At 36.8% G+C, this 25,570-nt stretch overlaps 2 protein-coding genes across 2 annotated transcripts in view; one reads left to right on the forward strand and one right to left on the reverse strand.

Annotated features, from left to right (window-relative positions):
• LOC133981849 (voltage-dependent calcium channel subunit alpha-2/delta-4-like) overlaps positions 1–11,077 on the forward strand; it is an 89,249-nt gene extending 78,172 nt beyond the window's left edge. Inside the window, exons 30-37 of the mRNA XM_062420708.1 lie at positions 1,762–1,837; positions 3,184–3,236; positions 4,172–4,227; positions 4,554–4,574; positions 4,907–5,024; positions 6,050–6,165; positions 7,998–8,080; positions 10,976–11,077. Coding sequence (XP_062276692.1) covers positions 1,762–1,837; positions 3,184–3,236; positions 4,172–4,227; positions 4,554–4,574; positions 4,907–5,024; positions 6,050–6,165; positions 7,998–8,080; positions 10,976–11,077 — 625 coding nt within the window. The remainder of the gene's footprint in view (positions 1–1,761; positions 1,838–3,183; positions 3,237–4,171; positions 4,228–4,553; positions 4,575–4,906; positions 5,025–6,049; positions 6,166–7,997; positions 8,081–10,975) is intronic.
• Positions 11,078–11,762: 685 nt separating this feature from the next.
• LOC133981658 (AFG3-like protein 1) lies at positions 11,763–23,818 on the reverse strand. The gene is made up of 11 exons (XM_062420464.1): positions 23,694–23,818; positions 22,759–23,030; positions 21,811–21,948; positions 21,183–21,336; positions 20,971–21,078; positions 20,353–20,478; positions 19,438–19,548; positions 18,407–18,522; positions 17,209–17,409; positions 15,512–15,706; positions 11,763–14,492 (listed from the first exon to the last, which is right to left on the reverse strand). The coding sequence occupies exons 2-11, from the start codon at positions 22,912–22,914 to the stop codon at positions 14,262–14,264; spliced, it is 1,536 nt and encodes a 511-aa protein (XP_062276448.1). The 5' UTR covers positions 22,915–23,030; positions 23,694–23,818; the 3' UTR covers positions 11,763–14,261.
• Positions 23,819–25,570: the final 1,752 nt, after the last annotated feature.

Here is a 25,570-nt window from a genome sequence, read left to right on the forward strand (position 1 = left end):
AGTGTCAACAACATTTTAACAATCAGTTTTCTCAAGAGCAACATCATACAAATAAAAAAATAAACAACAAAACATTAAAGGACAAGTTCACATTCTTCACATCAGGAGTGCAAATGAGCATTAAGTGTGTTTATCTTGCTGTAATGATTCCTCCTGTTCATTAGAAGATCCCTTAATAATGTACTTATTGTAGATTTAAGACTATTGTTTGTTTTATCTGAGATGTCTTGTAACCAAAGTAAGGGCTCGTCCGGGATTTGAACCCGGGACCTCTCGCACCAAAGCGAGAATCATACCCCTAGACCAACGAGCCACTTACATACTAGAGGATTTTTCAAGTCTCTTTGCAATCAGCAGCCCAACTAGACACTGAAACCTGTTTTTCTGTCTGTAATGATTCCTCCTGTTCATACTGACCATTAGAAGATCCCTTCATAATGTTTACTGTAATGATTCCTCCTGTTCATACTGACCATTAGAAGATCCCTTCATCATGTTTACTGTAATGATTCCTCCTGTTCATACTGACCATTAGAAGATCCCTTCATAATGTTTACAATGGAAGTGATGGAGGACTAAACCCACAGTCCTCCTTCTGTGGAAACATGGATTTAAAAGTTGATCTGAAGCTAATATGAAGCTTCAGTCGTCTGAGTTTATAAAACCAGTCTGAGAGAGAGAGATATCCCTCTTTTGTTTCTTTAATGAGCTGCAGTGGAGCGATTAAAAACACAAAGGGAATTTAAAAGTACTAAAAAAGACTCTTTTTAACTCGACTGCTGGAGGCTCAGACTATCTTCAGATAAAGTTTTTAATGTATTTGTGCACAGAGGAAGAGCTGAGGATGATATTCTCCTATAATTACACTGAAACTGTATCAAAACGGGATCTTTATGAATGATTACAGCAAGAAAAATCATCTTTAAAGTAGATATTTGAAAAGTTGTGAATCAGTCCTTTAAACCCACTGTGAGTTTAAATGTGTGTAATCCTCTGCTGCCATCTGGTGGCCATGTGCGGTATGACAGCGTGTGATGAGTCTGCTCTGTAATCCTGATTATCTGCAGAGTTAATGATGCACGCACTCTGTTTTTGCTCTTATTGTAATAATAGTATTTGATTTTAAACACCTTTTTTTTTTTTTTTACAGCCAGACAGTAAACAGTTAACTCTTCCTCATCCATCTCTACTTTAAATCCCGGCTAAACATATTTTAATTAAGGGGACACATATACAGCCCAGTTTGATCTCAAGTGGGCCGGACCAGTAAAACCATTGCATAATAACATATGAATAATATATAATATATCAAATACATACTATAACTAAGAAATATTGATAAAATGTTACATTTAATTTAATTTAATTCTTAATATAGTAAGCTAATTATATATTTTAGTCACTTTTCTATCATTTTTTTATTGTTGTAGTGATTAAACTGTGTTTTAAATGTCAGTGTAAAACAGTCTGGTTGGTTTTCAGTTGGTTTTAAATGTGCTTTATAAACATATTTGACTTTACATTCAGAAAACAAGCAAAAAAACAACCAACAATAATCAAAAGTTTGGCTAAAATGATTAATTGTAACTCTCTTTATAAAGCAGAAATCAATGAAGTTCTTTGAGCTCATAGAAACTTTATGGACTCACTTTTTATTCTGGATGTCATTAAAACATCCAGCATCAGAGGAAAGACTTTAATTATAGTATTTAAAGTGAAGTGATGTAATTAAAGTTAATGTGACTGTTTGTGTGTTTACAGAGTGTCGTTGTTCGACTACCAGGCCATGTGTAAGAACAGTCATCATCACGCCAGCAGCGCTCGGCCTCTGCTCAGTGTGAGTCTCATCATCATGTGACCGTCTCTGATTCATGAGTTTATCATCAGGGAGAAACATTAAAATACAGATTAATGAGTTTATAGATAGAAAACAACAATAGAGGCACTGATTACAGATTTAAGTTGAGTTGTTTTAATAATAATTGTGACTCAAAACTAAAATCCATTTACTCTGTTCAATTCAACTTGATTTTGTGGTTAATACTGTATAATGTAATATAATATAATATAATATAATGTAATGTAATATAATGTAATATAGTATAATGTAAAATAATATAATATACTGTAATGTAAAGTAATGTAAAATAATGTATAATAATATAATATAATGTAAAATAATATAACATAATATAATGTAAAATAATATAATATAATGTGATATAATATAATATAGTATAATGTACAATAATATAATATAATATAATGTAAAATAATATAATATAATGTAAAATAATATAATATAGTATAATGTACAATAGTATAATACAATATAATGTAAAATAATATAATATAATATAATGTAAAATAATATAATATAATGTAAAATAATATAATATAGTATAATGTAAAATAATATAATATAATGTACAATAATATAATATAAAATAATATAATATAATGTACAATAATATAATATAATGTAAAATAATATACTATAATGTAAAATAATATAATGTAAAATAATATAATATAATATAATAAAATGTAAAATAATATAAAATAATATAATATAATATAAAATAATATAATATAATGTAAAATAATATAGTATAATGTAAAATAATATAATATACTGTAATGTAAAGTAATGTAATATAATGTAAAATAATATAATATAATAGAATGTAAAATAATGTATAATAATATAATATAATGTCAAATAATATAATATAATATAATGTACAATAATATAATATAATATAATATAATGTAAAATAATATAATATAATGTAAAATAATATAATATAATGTAATATAATATAATAGAATGTAAAATAATGTATAATAATATAATATAATGTCAAATAATATAATATAATGTACAATAATATAATATAATATAATATAATGTAAAATAATATAATATAATGTAAAATAATATAATATAATGTAATATAATATAATAATTAACAACAGATCATAGAGCCCAATACTCTTTAACTTATTACGGGCAAAATACTAATTAATATTAATTGTACATGTTTCAGCAGTTTGTATAAAATGTTAAATAACCAGAGATGTTGTTTTTTTATCTACTCATGAAACAAACAGATTCAGTTTCAGTGATTTCTCATTTTATTTAATTTATTTAATTTTATTTCCCTGTTTTTGCTCTTGCAGCCGTTTTATGTGATCGCTGCGTTGATCAGATGGTTTTTCTCCAACGCTCTGATGTGAGTATCAGCTGATCAGTAAAATGTGATTCTGTTGATCTTCTCTGGAGATTTACAGTAAGAGATAAAGTAGAAAAAACTGCACTGAGGGAACAAAAAGACACTTTTTGTTTTTAGCGGAGGAATCTTTTAATTATCAGTGTTAACTACTAGCTCTCAAATTATGTTTTGTTTATATTTATATAATATTAACCCTTACATTCACTGTTTTTTTTTTACATTAGGGAGCTGTAAAAACATTTCTTTTAGCCAGACTTTCCTTATTTTATATTATTATTATCACTCTATAAATTTTATTGATTTTATTCATCTGTTTGTTTTGTCTTTTAAACTCTTTTTTTTAACCAGGTTTTAGTCCAGCTTTTATTAAAATGAATCTCTTTTATTTAATTTTAATTTTAGTTTTGTTAAATTCCAACTTTTAATAAACTTTTTTTCTTATTCTCTCTTATTTATATTTATTTATTTAAGTATTTTCTCGTCTTTTTTTTTTTTTATATTAGGGAGCTGTAAAACATTTCTTTAGCCAGACTTTTCCTTATTTTTATTATTATTATCATTCTATAAGTTTTATCTTTTTATTGACTTTATTCATATGTTTAGTTTGTCATTTTCCCCCCTTAGTTTTAGTCCAGCTTTCATTTAATTAATTTAGTTTTTTTAAACTCCAACTTTTAATGAACTTGTTTTCTTATTCTCTCTTATCTTTATTTATTTATTTACCTATTTTTTTCTCTTCTTTATTTTACTTTATTTGTTTACATTTTCTAAGCATTTTTTTATTATTCTTTTTTTCTCTTGTGTCTCATCATTTTTTTCTTTGTAATTCCTTCGTTTTATTCCTTTTCTTTATGTAATATATTCTGATTGATTGATTGATTGATTGATTGATTGATTAACAGGACTGTCCTTTGTTCTGTGTGTCTCTCTTTCAGGTTCTTGCTGGACTTTAACCTGTGTGGTCTTTGGCACTCTGATTACTTTGTGGACGGTAAGATGAAGATCAAACCTCTCAGTCTGAACCTTTTATTTTAATGCTTGTGGAGCAAATTTGAACTTTAAATTAATCTTTTAGCCGAGAAATGAAACTGTGAGTCATGTTTCATCCTCAGTCATCAGGTGTTTTTTCTCTTTTTGGTGGTTAATGTTGTTTTTTGATGTTTTGAGGTTGAAATTATGTTTCAGTAGTTTTGCTCCATGATTCATGACATCACTGCTTCCTGTCTCATTTACAAACATCTTCTTCACAATGACGACATCATCATCTTCATCCTCCTCATCATCATCATCTCCTGTGACTCGTCTTCATCCGTTCAGCCAAGGCCGGCTATCACACCTGTGAGTCACCTTCATCATCCTCATCATCACTGCTTCACATGGACATTAGTTTTAGTTCTAGCAGGTTTTAACAATGTGTGTCTGTGTGTGTGTGTGTGTGTCTGTGTGTGTGTTTGTGTGTGTGTGTGTCTGTGTGTGTGTGTGTGTGTGTGTCTGTGTGTCTGTGTGTGTGTGTGTCTGTGTCTGTCTGTGTGTGTGTGTGTGTGTGTGTGTGTGTGTGTGTCTGTGTGTCTGTGTGTCTCTGTCTGTGTGTGTGTGTGTGTGTGTGTGTGTGTGTGTGTGTGTGTGTGTGTGTGTGTGTGTGTGTGTGTGTGTGTGTGTGTGTGTCTCAGCTCATAAGCAGAAGAAGGTGGATGCGTTGACACCATGTGATACAGCGTATCCCGGCTTCATGTACGACTCGTCTGTCAGAGAAGCAAACAGCCTCATCAAGTGTGGACGCTGCCAGAAGTACGACACACACACACACACACACACACAAACACACACTTTCTTCCTTTCTTTCTTTCTTTTATCTGTCCTCCCTTTCTTCTATTTTCCCTTCTGTCTTCTTTTCCTTCTTTTCTTCTCCTTCTTTTATTCCCTTCTTCCTTCATTCCGTCCTTCCTTCCTTCCTTTCTTCCTTCCTTCCTTCCTTCCTTCTTTTCCTTCATTCCTTTCTTCTCCTTCTTTTCTTCCCTCCTTCCTTTTTTTCTTCTTTTCTTCCCTCCTTCCTTCCTATCTTCTTTTCCTTTCTTCTCCTTATTTTGTTCCCTTCCTTCATTCCTTCTTTTCTTCCCTTCTTCCTTCCTTCCTTCCATGTTTCCTTCCTTTCTTCCTTCCCTTCTTCCTTCCTTCCTTCTTTTCCGTTCTTTCTTTCTTTCATCTGTACTCCCTTTCTTCTGTCTTTCCCTTCTTTTCTTCCTTCCTTCCATCTTTTTAAAGGTCCGTCCCACATCAGATCAGATTGTACTGTATGTGGCCTTTGAATGAAAACATGCTGAACTGTACAACTATTAATGTTTATATTGATCACTAATAATAATATGAGACATGTTTAATGTTTATATTGATCACTAATAATAATATGAGACATGTTTAATGTTTATATTGATCACTAATAATAATATGAGACATGTTTAATGTTTATATTGATCAGTATTAATATATTAGACATGTCTAAGTGATGATGGATGAGTCGTTCTTCTTGTTCCAGTAATAATATATATATTTATTGGTCCTTCTTCTTGTTCCAGTAATAATATATATATTTATTGGTCTTTCTTCTTGTTCCAGTAATAATATATATATTTATTGGTCCTTTTTCTTGTTCCAGTAATAATATATATATTTATTGGTCCTTCTTCTTGTTCCAGTAATAATATATATATTTATTGGTCCTTCTTCTTGTTCCAGTAATAATATATATATTTATTGGTCCTTCTTCTTGTTCCAGTAATAATATATATATTTATTGGTCGTTCTTCTTGTTTCAGGATGTTCGTGGTGCAGCAGATCCCAGACAGTAATCTGGTTCTGGTCGTGACTCAGGCCGACTGTGACTGTTCTCGTCAGTACGGACCGATTGTTCTCGACCCCAAAGAGATCAAATATATCCTTTACTACTACATTTACTCTTTACTCTGTCCCAGGATATCACATTTCATCGGGACTCTATCTGCTCTGATGGTTCAGGTCTCTGCAGCTCAGACATTATACTTAGAAACCTTTCTAGAAGGGTTTTGTAGCACTGATCCCCTCCTGTTGTCCTTGAGTCAAGGAAGGAAAGGAAGGAGGAAAGATGGAGGAAGAAGGGAGGAAATGAGGGAGAAAAGGAAGGATGGAAGGGAGGAAGAAGGAAGGAAGGGAGGAAGGATGGAAGAGAGGAAGGAAGAAGGAAGGAAGGAAGGAAGGGAGGAAAGGAGGAAGAAGGAAGGAAGGGAGGAAGAAGGAAGGAAAGGAGGGAGGGAGGAAGAAGGAAGGAAGGGAGGAAGAAAGGAAGGAAGGGAGGAAGAAGGTAGGAAGGGATTGAGGAAGGAAGGAGGAAGGGAGGGAAGAAGGAAGAATGGAAGGGAGAAAGAAGGAAGGAAGGGAGGGATGAAGGGAGGAAGAAGGGAGGACAGGAGTAAGGAAGGGAGGAAGAAGGAAGGGAAGGAGGGAAGAATGAAGGAAGGGAGGGAAGAAGGAAGAAGGTAGTAAGAGAGGGAGGAAGAAGGTAGGAAGGGATTGAGGAAGGAAGGATGGAAGGGAGGAAGAAGGAAGGATGGGAGTGAGGAAGGAAGGATGAAAGGGAGGGAAGAAGGAAGGAAAGGAGGGAGGGAGGAAGGAAGGAAGGAAGGAAGGAAGGAAGGAAGGAAGGAAGGAAGGAAGGAAGGAAGGAAGGAAGGAACAGTCAAACCAGACGGGTCAATTTGACCGGAGAGGACGACACAAAGGTTAATTACTGAAAGCAGCCATAATATTTAAATACAGGGTATCTGAAGCTACTGAAAGTCTTTAAAAGCATTGAATGAAGTTACCTGGGTGGAAAAAACACCCTTTAATATAATGAACATGTGAAATCTTGAGTGTTTTCGTGTGTTTGCGTCTGTCTGGACTCTGGAGACGTTTTCCATCTTTAAACTACATGTTTGAGGTTTGAGCTGCAGGAAGCTGTTTTAATCCTCCAGACCCTTTTTTATTGGTTAATTCATTTCCTGCCACTTTTATCTGGGTCCAGGTCACATTCACATGATGAATTATATCATTACTGCTGAGAAGGACTGAAAAATGTGCTATAATAAATAATTCTGGGTCTTATCATCCCGGATGGTTTTCCATCATCTTTCAGCCGGTATTACATTTACTCTATGTGGTGTTAACACTCCTGTTGTCCTCAAGTCAAGGAAGGAAGGGAGGAGGGAGGGAGGAAGTATGGAAGGAAGGAAAGGAGGAAGGGAGGAAGGGAAGGAAGGAAGGGAGGGAGGGAGGGAGGGAGGAAGGAAGTATGGAAGGAAGGAAAGGAGGAAGGGAAGGAAGGGAGGGAGGGAGGAGGGATGGATGGAAGGGAGGGAGGAATGAAGGAAAGGAGGGATGGAGGAAGGGAAGGAAGGAAGGAAGGGAGGAAGGGAAGGAAGGAGGGAGGGAGAAAGGAAAAGAGGAAGGAAGGAAAGAAGGACGGAGGAAAGAAGGAAGGGAGGAAGGTAGGGGGAGGAAAGAAGGACAGAAGGAGGAAGGAAAGGAAGGTGGGAAGGAAAAAAGGAGGAGGAAAGAGAGAGGAAGGAAAGAAAGAGAGAAGGAGGGAGGGAGGAAGGACAGACGGAAGGAAGGAAGGGAGGAAAAAAAAGTCTCCAGTCTTGAGTGAACCTGCAGAATTTTCTTGGCATTAAGTAGTAAAACATGTCAGATAGTATCCAGTTAGACTCTTCGGCTGTGAGCGCTGTGTTTTCCCTAACGGCAGTGAACATAACGCCACAGTCAAGTGCAACAGGATGAAGTCTCAGAAGGTGCGACGGCGTCCAGAGTCCTGCCACGCTTATCATCCAAAGGTCAGTGCTGAGGAGTACGACAGAGTATTAGGGCCATGCTAAGAGGGAAAATACATAAATACAAGTTTGGAAATTACAAGAATAAAGTCGTAATAATACGAGAAAAAGAGTCATAATGTTAGAAGAATGTTCTTTCTTGTAAGAGTTCTCAAAATTATGACTTTATTCCCGTAATGTTACGACTTTATACTCGTAATATTACGACTTTATTCTCGCAATATAATGACTTTATTTTAGCAATATTACGACTTTATTCTAGTAATATTACGACTTTATTCTCGCAATATTATGACTTTATTCTAGTAATATTACGACTTTATTCTCGTAATATTACGACTTTATTCTTGTAATATTATGACTTTATTTTAGCAATATTACGACTTTATTCTCGCAATATTATGACTTTATTTTAGCAATATTACGACTTTATTCTTGTAATATTATGACTTTATTCTCGCAATATCACGACTTTATTCTAGTAATATTACGACTTTATTCTCGCAATATTATGACTTTATTTTAGCAATATTACGACTTTATTCTCCCAATATTATGACTTTATTCTAGTAATATTACGACTTTATTCTCGTAATATTACGACTTTATTCTCGTAATATTACGACTTTATTCTCGCAATATTATGACTTTATTTTAGCAATATTACGACTTTATTCTCGCAATATTACGACTTTATTCTAGTAATATTACGACTTTATTCTTGTAATATTACGACTTTATTCTTGTAATATTACGACTTTATTCTCGTAATATTACGACTTTATTCTCGTAATATTACGACTTTATTCTAGTAATATTACGACTTTATTCTTGTAATATTACGACTTTATTCTTGTAATATTACGACTTTATTCTCGTAATATTACGACTTTATTCTCGCAATATTATGACTTTATTTTAGCAATATTACGACTTTATTCTCCCAATATTATGACTTTATTTTAGCAATATTACGACTTTATTCTCCCAATATTATGACTTTTTTCTCGCAATATTACGACTTTATTCTTTCAATAATATGAATTTTTTCTTGTAATATTATGATTTTATTCTCGTAATATTACGACTTTATTCTCGTAATATTACGACTGTTTTCTCGCAATATTACGACTTTATTTTAGCAATATTATGACTTTATTCTCGTAATATTATGACTTTATTTTAGCAATATTACGACTTTATTCTCGTAATATTATGACTTTATTCTCGTAATATTACCACTTTATTCTCGTAATATTACGACTTTATTCTCGTAATATTATGACTTTATTCTTGTAATATTCTGATTTTATTCTCGTAACATTACGACTTTTTTCTTGTAATATTATGACTTTATTGTCGCAATATTACGACTTTATTCTTGCAATATTATGAATTTTTTCTTGTAATATTATGAATTTTTTCTTGTAATATTATGACTTTATTCTCGTAATATTACGACTGTTTTCTCACAATATTACGACTTTTTTCTGGTATTATTATGACTTTATTCTCTTAATATTACGACTTTATTCTCGCAATATTACGACTTTATTCTTGTAATATTATGACTTTATTTTAGCAATATTACGACTTTATTCTCGTAATATTATGACTTTATTCTAGGAATATTACGACTTTATTCTCCCAATATTATGACTTTATTTTAGCAATATTACGACTTTATTCTTGCAATAATATGAATTTTTTCTTGTAATATTATGACTTTATTCTCGCAATATTATGACTTTATTCTCCCAATATTATGACTTTATTCTCGTAATATTATGACTTTATTCTCGTAATATTACGACTGTTTTCTCGCAATATTATGACTTTATTTTAGCAATATTACGACTTTATTTTAGTAATATTATGACTTTATTCTTGTAATATTATGACTTTTTTCTCGCAATATTACGACTTTATTCTTGTAATATTATGACTTTATTTTAGCAATATTACGACTTTATTCTCGCAATATTATGACTTTATTTTAGCAATATTATGACTTTATTCTCCCAATATTATGAATTTATTTTAGCAATATTACGACTTTATTCTTGTAATATTATGACTTTTTTCTCGCAATATTACGACTTTATTCTTTCAATAATATGAATTTTTTCTTGTAATATTATGACTTTATTCTCGTAATATTATGACTTTTTTCTTGTAATATTATGATTTTATTCTCGTAATATTACGACTGTTTTCTCGCAATATTACGACTTTATTTTAGCAATATTATGACTTTATTCTCGTAATATTATGACTTTATTTTAGCAATATTACGACTTTATTCTCGTAATATTATGACTTTATTCTCGTAATATTACCACTTTATTCTCGTAATATTACGACTTTATTCTCGCAATATTATGACTTTATTTTAGCAATATTATGACTTTATTCTTGTAATATTCTGATTTTATTCTCGTAACATTACGACTTTTTTCTTATAATATTATGACTTTATTGTCGCAATATTACGACTTTATTCTTGCAATATTATGAATTTTTTCTTGTAATATTATGAATTTTTTCTTGTAATATTATGACTTTATTCTCGTAATATTACGACTGTTTTCTCGCAATATTACGACTTTTTTCTGGTATTATTATGACTTCATTCTTGCAATATTATGACTTTTTTTCTTGTAATATTATGACTTTTTTTCTCGCAATATTACGACTTTATTCTTCCAATATTATGACTTTTTTCTCGCATTATTATGACTTATTTTCTTGTAATATTATGATTTTATTCTCGTAATATTACGACTTTATTCTTGCAATATTATGACTTTATTGAAAACGACATATCATAATATCACGATATCGATATAAAGCAACACGACTACTAATAATGTTTTAATGTGTTTTCATAACAAACAGGAAGATGCGAAGGAATGCGGCGGGGCAGCGGCCGTTTCCATGACGATCCCTCTCTTCTCCGCCTCTCTGCTCGTCTCATTGGTGATCCACCGCTGGACGTAAAACCAACCCAACCAATCAGGATCCTTCGAGGGAGTCGACAGCACGGATGCAAAGCAGGACGTAGATATTTTTTTTTCCTTCTTAAAAAGCATGGAGTACGTAGCCAAAGGATGCTTTCTTCTTCTTTTTTTTAAGAAAAACTCGCATGGAGAACACGATTCATGTCAAACTTTCTTTCCTGCTGTTCAGACGAGCTTCAGCTGCCTCTGCAGTGGAGATAAAGGGCTATTTCACTTTTTTTTCCTTCTTTTTTTTTAACAAAAAAAACTGATTTACGGAGGAAATTAACTTTTATCAGAGAAGACTGTAAAAAACGGGACTTGGCGCCCCCCGGTGGAGCAACGTTGCCATTACACTCGGACAAGAATGTAGCCTCTTTGTAGCGTTTTTATACAGAAATTATGTACGAGTAGAGTTTTACATTTGAAATGATTTTACCAAAAGTGTTTTTAAAGTAGGGAAAGAAAAAAAGAAAAGTGTCGAGATTAGTTACTTAGCAACAGTAGCAGCTAGACGAAAGAAGGACGGTGAGTTTTTGATTTATTTTCTACTTGTGATGGTTAAAACGGTTAAAAAAGTAAAGGTGTGATAATTATCCTGAACATTTAAAACAAATTTAAAAAAATATCAATAAATAAATATTTTTCACTTGTACACGTCGACACATTTGTGTTTCATTCAGTTTATTATTCAAACACTTTTTTTTTTTTTTTTGCTGCCAGCAGATCAGATTCACTTGAAGAAGAGAAAAAAACTTTATTGATAAAAACACTTAAAACAAGGTGAGTTTGTATCCAAGACATGAAAGGTTGATTGGATGGTCGCCATGACAACGGCTACTGCTGCTTAGAATGTGATGACATCATACGGATGATTAAGCCAACATTACACAGACATACAGAGAGAGATTAATAATTAACAAGATCCTGAGAGTGTAACAAGAGCTGCAACTAACCATTATTTATTATTATTAATTCATTATTCCGTTTATTAAATAGTATTAAACCCTCCTGTTGTCTTTGGGTCAGTTTTAACACAGGAGGACTTAACGATTTGACTCAGAAATGAGGTTAAAGCTTCATTTAAATTTCCAAAGATATGTGTAAAAGCTGTGTTAATAAGTTAGAATTAATGGGTGGTAATTTAAACCTTATATTTTATAAACAAGTCAAATCAAACAGGGTCAATTTCAACAGGAGGGCGTTTCTTGTTTTGTATGATAAACAATCCAAAATTAAAAGATATTGAATTTAATATCATATGACACAGAAAAGCTTCAAATCTTCATAACTGAGGAGCTGAAATCAGGAAGTTTTCTGCTGTTTTTGCCTTAAAAAAAAATATTACTTGATTATAAAAACAGCTGCCAGTTATTTTCTTTGTCCTAGCTGATCTGTTTGTGCTGATTCATGTGTCTAAGTTGCATATCTGAGAATATTCAGCCGAACTGTTGCAGCTCTTCTGTGTTTCTGCATTAATAAACTAAGAAGCTTTAAAGCTGTAAATATAACATTCAACACTTTACTGTAAATGTTCTAGTTCAGGAGGTCAAACTCATCTTCATTCAAAGGCCACAAACAGAATAATCTGATCTGATGTGGGAAGGAGGGAGGGAGGGAAGGAAGGAAGGAAGGAAGAGGGAGGAAGGAAGATAGGTAAGGAGGGAGGAAGGAAGGAAGGAAGGAAGTAGTGAAAAAAGGAAGGAAGGGAGAGAGGAATGAAGGAATGGAGGGAGGAAGGGAGGGAGGAAGGAAGGAAAGAAGGGAGGAAGGAAGGAAGGGAAGAAGGGAAGAAGGAAAGTGGAATCCTCGACGGGCCTAATTATTCTTAAACATCTTCACTTTATCTTTGTACCTTCACATAACAAAGACCTTTAAACTAACCTGCTGTTTGCATTTAAACCCAAAGATGCTTCATCAGAGACTAAAGATACAAACACTTTAAAGTCAGAGACAAAAAACAACAAAGTGAGACATTTACAGACACAGTTATAGTTAGAACAGTAATAAAGAGTTTGGCATGAAGGCAGAAATGTTATTATCAGTACGTTAAAGAAAGATTAACCCTCCTGTTGTCCTCGAGTCAAGGGAGGAAGAGAGGAAGAAGGAAGGAAGGGAGGAAGAAGGAAGGGAGGAAGAAGGAAGGGAGGTAGGAGGGAGGGAGGAAAGGAGGCAGGGAGGGAAGGAAGGAGGGAGGGAGAAAGGAAAAGAGGAAGGGGGAAGGAAGGAAAGAAGGACAGAGGAAAGAAGGAAGGGAGGAAGGTAGGGGGGAGGAAAGAAAGAGAGAAGGAGGGAGGGAGGAAGGAAAGAAGGAAGTCAAAACAGACGGGGTCATTTTGACCCGGGAGGACGACAGGAAGGTTAAAGTTTAATTGGTTTTATTCTCTTGAGGAAACTGCTGATAAAGAAAAAGATCAAAGTGAGAAAACTGACTTTAAAATAGTTTCTTTTCTCTTTTTTTAATGTTTTCCGGGGAATTTTTCCTTTTTAAAAATCAGCAGAATGTGTGTGTAGCAGCAGGTAACAATCATCATCATCACGTACAGAAGATCATCCAGATGTTTTATATCCAGACTCAGTGAAGCACAATCTGAGATATAATCTGCTGCAGTAAATTAATTAAAAAAACTTCAAACAAACATCAAAGTGTCATAATATTTCAACTTTTTTTTTTTTTAAAGAAATGTTTTAAATCTTCATCTTCAGCTTCAGAAGTCTTCAGCGTTGTTGAATAAATACAGAAAAAAAGGAGAGAAATCAGTCTGTGCATCGCTTCCACTCAGGTTGAAGTCTGCTGTTGGTTTCCATGGTGACCGTTAAGGCTTTTTTTTTCCCTTCCTTCCTGCAGCCTTCTGATAATCTTCTCTAGTTAAATACATTTTATAATAATAAATTCTGTACAGAGCCTGGCAGAAGTCAGGGTGAGAGATATAACTGATAAAAACATCCTCAAAAATTTACTAATTTATTCATAACTTCAAAAAAAAAAAAAAAAAAAAGCACAAATTTCTTGTCTTGAATCACCATGACGACGATGTGTGATGGTGTAATTTCATCATTTTGAATTATTAACTTGAAGGTTTTTTAATCATTTATAGAAACGTTGAATAAAAACTCGTCCCGGCTCTGAACGCTGAGTCAGCACTGAGGTTTATTTTGCAGCTGCAGGTGTGAAGCGTTTGTTTTTACACGGCTTGCTGTTTGTCCCGAGTCTGCTCCGTCTCTTCTTCTGCTTCCGCTCCTCGCTCTTTGTTCCAGTCTTTGAGACCTTCGGGTAAGCTGGTGTCTTCCTCGAAGCTTCCCGTTCCCTCCACGAACTCCTCGTACGTCGACTTCTCGTCGAACGGCCGCGGGCCCAGAAGCTCCAACATGTCGGCTTTGTCCAGGACTTCCTTCTCCAGGAGACGCTTCCCCACCTGAGACAGAAAGCTGAGTTAAAGACTGAAGATTCAAATGTTCCTGCAGGAAGCTCTGAGGTTTATTTTAGTGTTTAGACTGAATCAATAAACTTGTTTTCAAAAGAATTGCAGACTGAATAAAGTTTTTAATGTTTTGTGTCTTAATAATATTTGATCCTACAGTGATGGAGTCAAAGACAAATGTCCACTATGATTAATAATCTTATATTCCTATGACAGGTGTGTTAAACACTTCTTTCCTTTCTTCCATCTGTTTCTTTCTTTCTTTCCTGTCTTCTCTTCTTTCATTCTGCCCCCTTTCTATCTTCCTTTCTTCCTCCCTTCCTACCTTCCTTCCTTCCTTCCTTACATGTGTCCTTTCTTTCTTTCTTCCTTCCTCCCTTCATTCTTTCCTTTTTTCTTTTTCTCCCTCCCGCTCCCTTCCTATCTTCCTTCCTTCCTTCTTTCCTTCCTCCCTTTCTCCCTTCATTCCTTCCTTTCTTTCTTCCACCCTCCCTCCCGCTCCCTTTCTATCTTCCTTCCTTCCTTCTTTCTTTCCCTCCTCCCTTCATTCTTTCCTTTTTTCTTTTTCTCCCTCCCGCTCCCTATCTTCCTTCCTTCCTTCTTTCCTTCCTCCCTTTCTCCCTTCATTCCTTCCTCCCTTTCTTTCTTTCTTTCTTTCTTCCTCCCTCTGTCAGTTAAATAAACCTAAAAGTTTTGTGTCTTAATTTCATTGTACTGTAATAAAGTTTTTCCACTATGATGGGTAATCATTTTGTATTTTTTATACTTTTCTATATTAATAGAATAGAATAAAATCTCCATTATTGGGATAGATTTATGTTTCATACACAGACTGTAGAAAACGGCTCCTAGATTTCCCTGATATTGAACTTTTATTCTTAATAATCACTTTATCAGTTGAAGGTAAATACTTGCAGGAAGCTGAACTGTTATGTGAGTATTTAGACTGAATCAATAAATTGGATATAAAGCATTGACAGTATTATCAGGTGTCATATTCCAGCGTCTCTCACCATGTCCACCTGCTCTTTCTTCTCCTCGATGAGCTGCAGCGTGCGTTCGTACGCTCGGTCCACCAGCGCTCGGACCTCTCCGTCTATCAGCTCGGCCGTAGCTTCGCTGTACGGCTTCTCCAGAACCATCTCACCCTGCCGGGGAAGGTCGAACGATACCTGTCCAACTTTATCACTCATACCGAACTGCACCACCTGAGAGAGAGAGGGAGGAAGGAGGAGAGGAGGAGAGAGTCATCAACAGTGTGTTTAAAATCACATATTACTGAATGCTCCAGAAAATGTCAAATGGTGTAACCACAAAAGAATGATAAATATTACATATTTTATCCTCCTAGAAAGAACGAAAGAAAGAAAGAAAGAAGAGGAGAAAGAAAGATAAAGGAGGGAGAAGAGAAAGAACAAGAAGTAGGAGGAGAAAGAAAGGAAGAAAGAGAGGAGGAAGAGGAGAAAGAAAGAGGAGGAAGAGGAGAAATAAAGAGGAGGAGGAGAAAGAAAGAGGAAGAGGAGAAAAAGAGGATGAGGAGGAGAAAGAAAGAAAGGAGGAAGAGGAGAAAGAAAGAGGAGGAAGAGAAAGGAGGAGAAAGAGAAGGAGGAGGAAGAGGAGAATAAAAGAGGAGAAAGAAAGAAAGAAAGATAGAAGAAAGAAAAAGAAGTAAAGCAGTCAGGTTCCTGATCTCCATGGCAACCAGAGTAAATGTAATATTGATAACAATTGTATTCCATTACCTTTATTTAATATAAAGTTATAATGTAAGATCATGCCAAACTAGTTGATATGGTGTTTTATTGACAATTTACTGTTTTTAAGCAAGTTGAATTATTTGGTACAAAGTTTTTATGGTTACACCACTTAGACATTTTTGCCATAATCCTCTAATATATTCTCTCAAAATGGATTAAAAGCAGAAATTTGATGCTGGATCCACAAATAAAGGATGTGTGCAAGTTATTCATACGTTTATTTTCACATTTTAACCCTTTAAATTTAAATTATACCACATTGACACAAAAAAACATGCAATAATCCTCTAATATATTTATTAAACCTTCCTGTCGTCCTCCCGGCTCAAATTGACCCCGTCTGTTTTGACTGTTCCTTCTTTCCTTCAGTCTGTCCTTTTTCCCTCCCTCCTTCTCTCTTTCTTTCCTTCCTTCTGTCCTTCCTTTCTCCCTCCCTCCTTCTCTCTTTCTTTCCTCCCTCCTTTCTTCCTTCCTTCCTACCTTTCTCCCTCTCTCCTTTCCTTCTTTCTTCTTTCCTCCTTTCCTTCCTTCCTCCCTCCCTCCCTCCTTTCCTTCCTTCTTCCTCCCTTTCTTCCTTCCTTCCTCCCTCTTTTCCTTCCTTATTCCTCCCTTTCTTCCTCCCTCCTTCCTTCCTTCTTCCTCCCTTCCTTCCTTCTCTCTAAATGGATTAAAAGCAGAAATTTGATGCTGGGTCCACAAAAAAAGAATGTGTGAAGTTATTCATACGTTTATTTTCACTTTTTAACCCTTTTAAATTTAAATAAACCTCATGGACACGTTCTGAAGCAGGATCAGAGTCCAAACTAAACCTGGAGAAGCAGCCTTAAGTCTTTATTCTCCACAAATCTGAACAAACTCCCAGTGTACCTGAGCCTCCAGGTGTGTTTGTACAGGTGTGTGTGTGTGTGTGTGTGTGTGTGTGTGTGTGTGTGTGTGTGTGTGTGTGTGTGTACCTGAGCGTAGGCGGACTGTGTGACCTTCTTCAGGTCGTCCTGAGCTCCGGTGGTGATCCTACTGAAGAAGACCTGCTCAGCTACTCTTCCTCCCAGCATCATACACATCCTGTCAAACAGCTGCTCTCTGCTGTACAGGTACTGCTCTCTGGGGAGGTACTGAGCATAACCCAGACCCTTACCCCGAGGGATGATCGACACCTGGACACACACACACACACACACAGCAGGGTTAACAACACAACAATACACAACAATACACATCTCACTGGTTTATGTCTCCTTTATCTGACTTTTAAAGGAACATTTTGGTCATTTTAATCAACTATGAATATTTTTGGGTCATTTCCCAGAATAACTGTTGTTGTCTTCTGAGTTCATTTAAACATTTCTCTGCCTTTTTACACACATTAAGCCAGAGGGGTCAAACATGAGGCCCACGGGCCAGAACCGGACCGCCGAGGGGTGAAATCCGGCCCACTTTCCTTCCTATGTTTTTTTCCTTCCTTCCATCTGTCCTTCCTTCTTTCCTTCCTTCCCTCAATCTGTCCTTTCTCCCTTCTGTTCTTCCTTCCTCATTCCCTTCCTTCCTACCTTCTTTCCTTCTGTCTGTCCTTCCTTTCTTCCTTATATCTGTCCTTCCTTTCTTTCTTCCTTCTGTCCTTCCCTCAATCTGTCTTTTCTCCCTTTCTGCCTTCTGTTCTTCCTTCCTCCTTCCTTTCCTCCTTCTTTCCTTCATTCCATCTGTCCTCCCTTCTTTCCTTCCTTCCATCTGTCCTCCCTTCTTTCCTTCCTTCCATCTGTCCTCCCTTCTGTCCTTCCTTCCATCTGTCCTCCCTTCCTTTCTTCCTTCCATCTGTCCTTCCTCCCTACATTCCTTTTTTCCTTCCTTCCGTCTGTCTGTCCTTCCTACCTTTCTTCCCTCCTTTCTTTTGTCTGTCCTCCCTTTTTCCTTCTGTCCTTCCTTCCCTTCTTATTTCCTTCCTTCCTTCCTTCCTTCCCTCCATCTTTTTAATAATCCGGCCATCATCAGATCATATTATTTTGTTTGTGGCCCTTTAATGAGTTTGACCTCCTGCATTAAGCTGTTAATAACTATTATAAAGTTATTGTGGAGACTTTAAAGTAACTCTCAGTCATAATGTTTATATATATATATTAAACTATATCCCCTTGTTGCTGCAGTGTGAGTTAGTACCTTGAGCAGCGGGTCGGCGTGCTGCAGGAACCAGCCAACGATGGCGTGACCGGCCTCGTGATACGCTACCGTCTTCTTCTCTGTGGGCTGAAGGACCTGAGTCTTCTTCTCCAGACCTGAAACATCAAAGAACCAGAACCTCAACAACTGGTAAGAGACTCTTATAATGACTGATGATGAATAATAACGTTAGTGATGATGTCATGATGATGTCATGCTGCCGGCTGGTTTATATTCTGCACCTTTAACTGTAAACTGATGAAATTAATAAAACTAAAACTGAGACAAGTTCTACATAAAAATGATCAAAGTAAATAAAAGTGTGAGAGGTTAAAGCAGGAAGTCAAACATGAGGTCTGTGGGCCAGAACCGACCCGCCGAGGGGTCCAAACCGGCCCACTTTCCTTCCTCCCTTTCTTTCTTCCTTCCTGTCTTCTCTTCATTATTTTCCTTCTCTTCCTTCCTTTCTTTCTTCCTCACTTTCTTCCTTTCTTCCTCCCTTCCTTCCTTTCCTTCTTCCGTCCTTCCTTATTCCTTCCTTTCTTTCTTCCTCCCTTCCTTCCCCCCCTCCCTTCCTATCATTCCTTCCATCTGTTCTTCCTTCCTCCCTTCCTTCCTTTCCTTCTCTAAATTCCTTCCAACTGTCCTTCCTCACTCTTCCTTTCTTTCTTTCTTTCCTGTCTTCTCTTCATCCTTCCTTCCTTTTCTTCCTCCCTTCCTTCCTTCCCCCCTCCCTTCCTATCATTCCTTCCATCTGTCCGTCCTTCCTTCCTCCCTTCCTTCCTTCTCTTCATTGCTTCCTTTCCTTCTCTTCCTTCCTTCCTTCCTATGATTCCTTCCTTCTTCCCTCCTTCTTTTTAATGATCCTTCACACATCAGATCATATCAAATTCTATGTGGCCCATGAATGAAGATGAGTTTGACCCCCCCCCCCCCCTCCTCGTGTTAAAGTGTATAAATGATGATGATGAAGATGAGTTTGCCCCCCCCCCTGCCTTAGAGGCTATAAATGATGATGATGTCACTCGTACCTCCGATGACGCGGTCGATGGCGTGTTCAAAGTGTTTACCCTGAACAGACGTGTTCAGATGTCTGGCAGCGATCAGAGCTGCTTCGTTACAGACGTTAGCGATGTCGGCTCCTGAGAGAGAAATGATAAATAAATAAGAATTAAAATAGAGATAAATAAAATAAAATAAAGATAAATAAATATTTAAATATGATAAATTAAATAATGATGAATAAATAATAATTAAATAAAGATTAATTTAATTAATAATGGGAAAATAAAATGAAATAAAATAATGATAAATAGAAATTAATTAAATAAAGAAATAAAATGAAATAAAATAATGATAAATAGAAATTAATTAAATAAAGAAATAAAATGAAATAAAATAATGATAAATAGAAATTAATTAAATAAAGAAATAAAATGAAATAAAATAATGATAAATAAATAAGAATTAAAATAGATATAAATAAAATAAAATAATGATAAATAATTAATTTAATATGATAAATATGATACATTAAATAATGATGAATAAATAATAATTAAATAATGATAAATAAATAATCATTAAATAATAATAATTAAATAATAAAATTAAATAATAATTAAATAATAATAATTAAATAATAAAAATTAAATAATGATTAAATAATGATAAATAATAATTAAATAAAGATAAATAAATAATAATGAAATAAGATAAATGAATAATAATGAAATAAAAATTAAAAAAATTAAATACAGATACATGAATAATAATGAAATAAAGATAAATATATAATATTGAAATAATGATAAATAATAATTAAATAAATAAAATTAAATAAAGATAAATAATAATGAAATAATAATTAAATAATGATAAATAATAATTAAATAAAGATAAATAAATAATAATTAAATAATAATAAATAAAGAGCTGTGACTCACCGGTGAATCCCGGTGTGGCTGCAGCCATCTTTCTGGCCAGAGCGTCTTTGTCCATACTGGGATCCAGTTTGATTGGTCGCAGATGAACTTTAAAGATGGACGCTCTGCCTTTAATATCCGGAGGACCTGAGAGGAGGAAGAAAGAAAAACATGTTTATACAGAAGAGAAGAAGAAGAGAAACGACTCAAGTGTTACAGATCAGCCACAGAGGAGATCTGAAGAGGAGCTGGTTTAAATTTAACATAAAACATGAGAAGCTGAGTTATGATATAAAATGATGATTAATGATTAGAAAACTATTAATTTAAGAAAGGGGGGAAGAAGAAGGGAGGGAGCGAGGAAGGAAGAAAGGAAGAATAAAGGAATGGATGGAGGAGGGAAGAAAGAAAGAAAGAAAGAAAGAAAGGATAGAAGGAAGAAAGGAAAGATGGATGGAAGGAAGGAAGGACAGAAGGAAGGAAGGAAGGAAGGTAGGAAGGAAGAAGGGAAGGAGCGAGGAAGGAAGAAAGAAAGATGGAAGAAAGAAAGATGAAGGAAGGAAGAAAGGAAGGAAGGAAGGAAGAAAGGAAGGAAGGAAAGAAGGAGGGAAGGAAGGAAGATGAGTGTTTAAACAGTACCGATGTAGATCTGCCTGTCGAAGCGTCCCGGTCTCATCAGAGCAGGATCCAGGATGTCGGGTCTGTTGGTTCCAGCGAGGACGACAAGTGTAGTCGCCGTGTTGAAACCTTTAAAATAAAAACAACAAACATTAAATTATAACTTTAAACATCCCATAAACTCATAAAGTCTGATGTTTTAATGGTTCTGATGGTTCTGGACCGGGTCGTACCGTCCATCTCCACCAGCAGCTGGTTCAGAGTGTTCTCCTGCTCGCTCTGACCACCAAAGTTCCCTCCTCCTCTCTTTCTGCCCACAGCGTCGATCTCATCGATGAAGAGGATGCACGGAGCGTTCTTCCTCGCCATGGAGAACATGTCCCTCACCTGGGGGAGGAAAGGGGGGGGGGGGAGGAAGGAAGGAAGGGAGGAGGGAGGAAGGAAGGAAGAAAGAAAGAAAGAAGGAAGGAATGAAGGAAGGGAGGAAAGAAGGAAGGAAGGAAGGAAGGAAGGGGGGAAGGAAGGAAGGGAGGAGGGGAAGGAAATAAGGAAGGAGAAAGAGAAAGGAAGGAGGGAAGGAATGGAGGAAGGAAAGAAGGAAGGAAGGGAGGAATGGATGAAGGGAGAATGAAAGAAGAAAGGAAGGAAGGAGGGAAGAAAGGAAAGAGGCAAGGAAGGAAGGAAAGAGGAAGGCAGTAAAGAAAGGAGGGGGGAGACATGTTTACCCTCAATTATCCAAAGAAGGGAGTATTTTATTTCTCTCTCTATGTTTCTGTACTTTGTTTTTATTATTAGTGTGTGTGTGTGTGTGTGTGTGTGTGTGTGTGTGTGTGGGTGTGTGTGTGTGTGTGTGTTTACTAACCTAGCAGGACCGACTCCTACAAACATCTCCAGAAACTCGGAGCCGTTAACGGTGATGAACGGCACGTTGGCTTCTCCGGCCGTAGCTTTGGCGAGAAGCGTTTTCCCCGTTCCTGGAGGTCCGGAGAGCACGGCACCCTGAGATACACACACACACACACATACACACATAGACAGATACACACACACACACACACACACACACACACACACACACACGAACATAGACATCATTTAGTTAATTAGTCAATAGACAGAAAATGAATCAACAACTTTTTTGATCATAATTAATTAATTAAGTGTGTGCATGTGTGAGAGTGAAAGTGTGTGTGTGTGTGTTAGAGAGAGAGAGAGTGTGTGTGTGTGTGTGTGAATGTGTGTGTGTTAGTGTGTGTGTGAGTGAGAGTGAGAGTGTGTGTGTGTGTGTGAGTGTGTGTAAATGTGTGTGTTAGAGAGAGAGAGAGTGTGTGTGTGTGTGTGAATGTGTGTGTGTTAGTGTGTGTGTGTGTGTGTATCTGTGTTTGTGTATATGTGTGTGTGTGTGTGTGTGTCTATATCTGTGTGTATGTGTGTGTGTGTGTGTGTCTGTATCTGTGTGTGTGTGTGTGTGTATATGTGTGTGTTGTGTGTGTGTGTTAGTGTGTGTATCTGTGTGTGTGTATATGTGTGTGTGTGTGTCTATATCTGTGTGTGTGTGTGTGTGTGTGTGTGTCTGTATCTGTGTGTGTGTGTGTGTGTATATGTGTGTGTGTGTGTGTGTGTTAGTGTGTGTATCTGTGTGTGTGTATATGTGTGTGTGTGTGTCTATATCTGTGTGTGTGTGTGTGTGTATATGTGTGTGTGTCTATATCTGTGTGTGTGTGTGTGTGTGTGTGTGTGTGTGTGTGTGTGTGTGTGTGTGTGTGTGTGTGTGTGTGTGTGTGTGTGTGTGTGTGTGTGTGTGTGTACCTTGGGGATCTTGGCTCCCAGGTCCTGGTACTGCTGCGGGTTCTTCAGGAAGTTAACGAACTCCAGGATCTCCAGCTTTGCTTCCTCGCAGCCGGCAACGTCCTTAAACTTCACCTCGATGTTGTCCTTCATCATTTTGGCCGTGGACTCGCTCATGCTGAAGGGCCCGCCCCTCCACGCCCCCAGGGCCTCCTCCCATTGGCCCCCGCCGCAGGGTGAAGAGCAGGAAGCCAATCAGCAGCAGGGTTGGGATCATGCTCAGCAGGAAGGAGCTGAGAGGAGAGAGGAAGAGGAGAAGAGGAAGAAGGGCAGGAGGAGGAGGAGGAGGGGGAAGAGGAGGAGGAAGAGGAGGAGAGGAGGGGGAAGAGGAGGGAGGAGAGGGAGGAGGAGCAGGAGGAGGAGGAGGGGGAAGAGGAGGAGGAGGAGAAGGAGGAGGTGAGGAGAGGAGGAGGAGGAAGAGGAGGAGGAGGAAGAGGAGGATGTGATGGAGAAAGAGGAGGAGGAGTAAGAGGAGGATGTGGTGGAGGAAGAGAGAACAGGAAGAAGAGGAGGAGGAGGAGGAGGATGAGGAGGAAGAAAAGGAGAGGAGGGGGAGGAGGAGGAAGAAGAAGATGAGGAGGATGAAGAGAAGGAGGAAGAGGAGGATGAAGAGAAGGAGGAAGAGGAGGATGAGGAGGAAGAAAAGGAGGAGGAGGGGGGAGGAGAAGAAGAGATGAGGAGGATGAAGAGAAGGAGGAAGAGGAGGATGAAGAGAAGGAGGAAGAGGAGGATCGTTATAGTCGTGAATTTAATCCAAACATCACAAAACTCACATCAGCTGATACAGTTTAGAGATTCACCAAAGTGTAGGGTTAGGGTTAGGGTTGGAATTCGCTGCGTCGCACGGCAACAAATATTCCGATCTTTCTAATCCCGTGTTCAGGTGTCAGACTCACCCGTCGCTCTCCGTGCTGTAGATGACGGCCGGTCGGTGCGACGGCTCCTGACCGAGCTCCAGGTGAGCCGCCTCCAGGTTCCTCTCAAACGTGTCCACGCTGCCGATGTTGAACCAGGCGTAACTCTGCAGGAGAGAGTCATCATCATCATCATCATCATCATCACCATCACCATCATCATCGTCATCATCATCATCATCGGCATCATCATCACCATCGGCATCATCATCACCACCATCATCATCATCATCATCACTATCGTCATCATCACCATCATTCATCATATTCACCATCATCACCATCACCATCATCATCCTCATCATCATCCTCACCATCATCACCATCATCACCATCATCATCATTCATCATCATCATCATCACCACCATCGTCATCATCATCATCATCCTCATCACCACCATCATCATCATCCTCATCATCATCATCATCACTATCATCATCATCATCCTCATCATCATAACCAACATCATCATCATCATCATCATCATCATCGGCATCATCACCACCATCATCATCATCATCATCACCATCACCACCATCATCACCACCATCATCATCATCACCACCATCATCATCATCACCACCATCATCATCATCATCATCACCATCATCATCGTCATCATCATCGTCATCATCATCATCATCATCATCACCTCATCATCATCATCACCATCATAACCACCATCATCACCACCATCATCATCATCACCACATCATCATCATCATCATCATCATCATCATCATCCTCATCATCATCCTCATCACCATCATCCTCACCATCATCACCATCACCACCACCATCATCATCATCATCGCATCATCACCACCACCATCATCATCATCATCATCATCACCATTATCACTATCGTCATCATCACCAACCATCATCACCATCACCATCATCACCACCATTATCACCATCATCATCATCATCACCATCATCATCACTATCATCATCACCATCATCATCACCACCACCACCATCATCACCACCACCACCATCATCACTATCATCATCACCATCATCATCATCATCACCACCATCATCACCACCACCACCACCACCACCATCATCATCATCATCACCATCATCATCATAATCACCACCATCATCATCATCCTCCTCATCATCACCATCATCATCATAACCACCATCATCATCACCATCACCATCATCATCATCATCACCATCATCATAACCACCATCATCATCACCACCACCATCATCATCATCATCATCATCACCACCATCATCACCACCATCATCATCATCATCATCATCACCATCATCACCACCATTATCACCATCACCACCACCACCATCATCATCACCATCATCATCATCATCATCATCACCATCATCACCACCATTATCACCATCATCACCACCATCATCATCACCATCACCATCACCACCACCACCACCACCATCATCATCATCATCATCATCATCATCATCACCACCACCACCACCATCATCACCATCATCATCATCATCATCATCATCATCATCACATCACTTATATATTTGGATTTTTGAACTAACTATGATAAGAAATTTGAGGAAAAGGCTGATTGATTATTGATTATTGATAATTGATTATAGCCAAATTCTATATACACAAATGCAAATAAATATTTTGATGTGTATTTAACCCATACACATTTGTTTTGGTTTTTAAAAGAAAGAAGCAAACATGAACATTAATATATATATAAGAGAGAAATGTGTGATTCTTCTCACCGATTCAGTGTCGGCTCCTGAACCAGAATGACTCTGACGTATTGTTTGTTTACAACCTCCAAACGATCCACCTGGACGAAGAAACACATTAAGACAAGAGAGAAGAAGAAGTTA

This window comes from Scomber scombrus, chromosome 6, assembly GCF_963691925.1.
Source record: "Scomber scombrus chromosome 6, fScoSco1.1, whole genome shotgun sequence".
Taxonomy (NCBI): domain Eukaryota; kingdom Metazoa; phylum Chordata; class Actinopteri; order Scombriformes; family Scombridae; genus Scomber; species Scomber scombrus.

Coding starts and splice junctions, on each gene's coding strand:
- LOC133981658 (XM_062420464.1), bottom strand. CDS start 22,914: ATGAGCGAGTCCACGGCCAAAATGATGAAGGACAACATCGAGGTGAAG. Junction 20,479..20,970: donor CGACAGGCAGATCTACATCG/GTACTGTTTAAA, acceptor TCCTCCTCTCAG/GTCCTCCGGATATTAAAGGC. Junction 18,523..19,437: donor CATCGACCGCGTCATCGGAG/GTACGAGTGACA, acceptor TTGATGTTTCAG/GTCTGGAGAAGAAGACTCAG.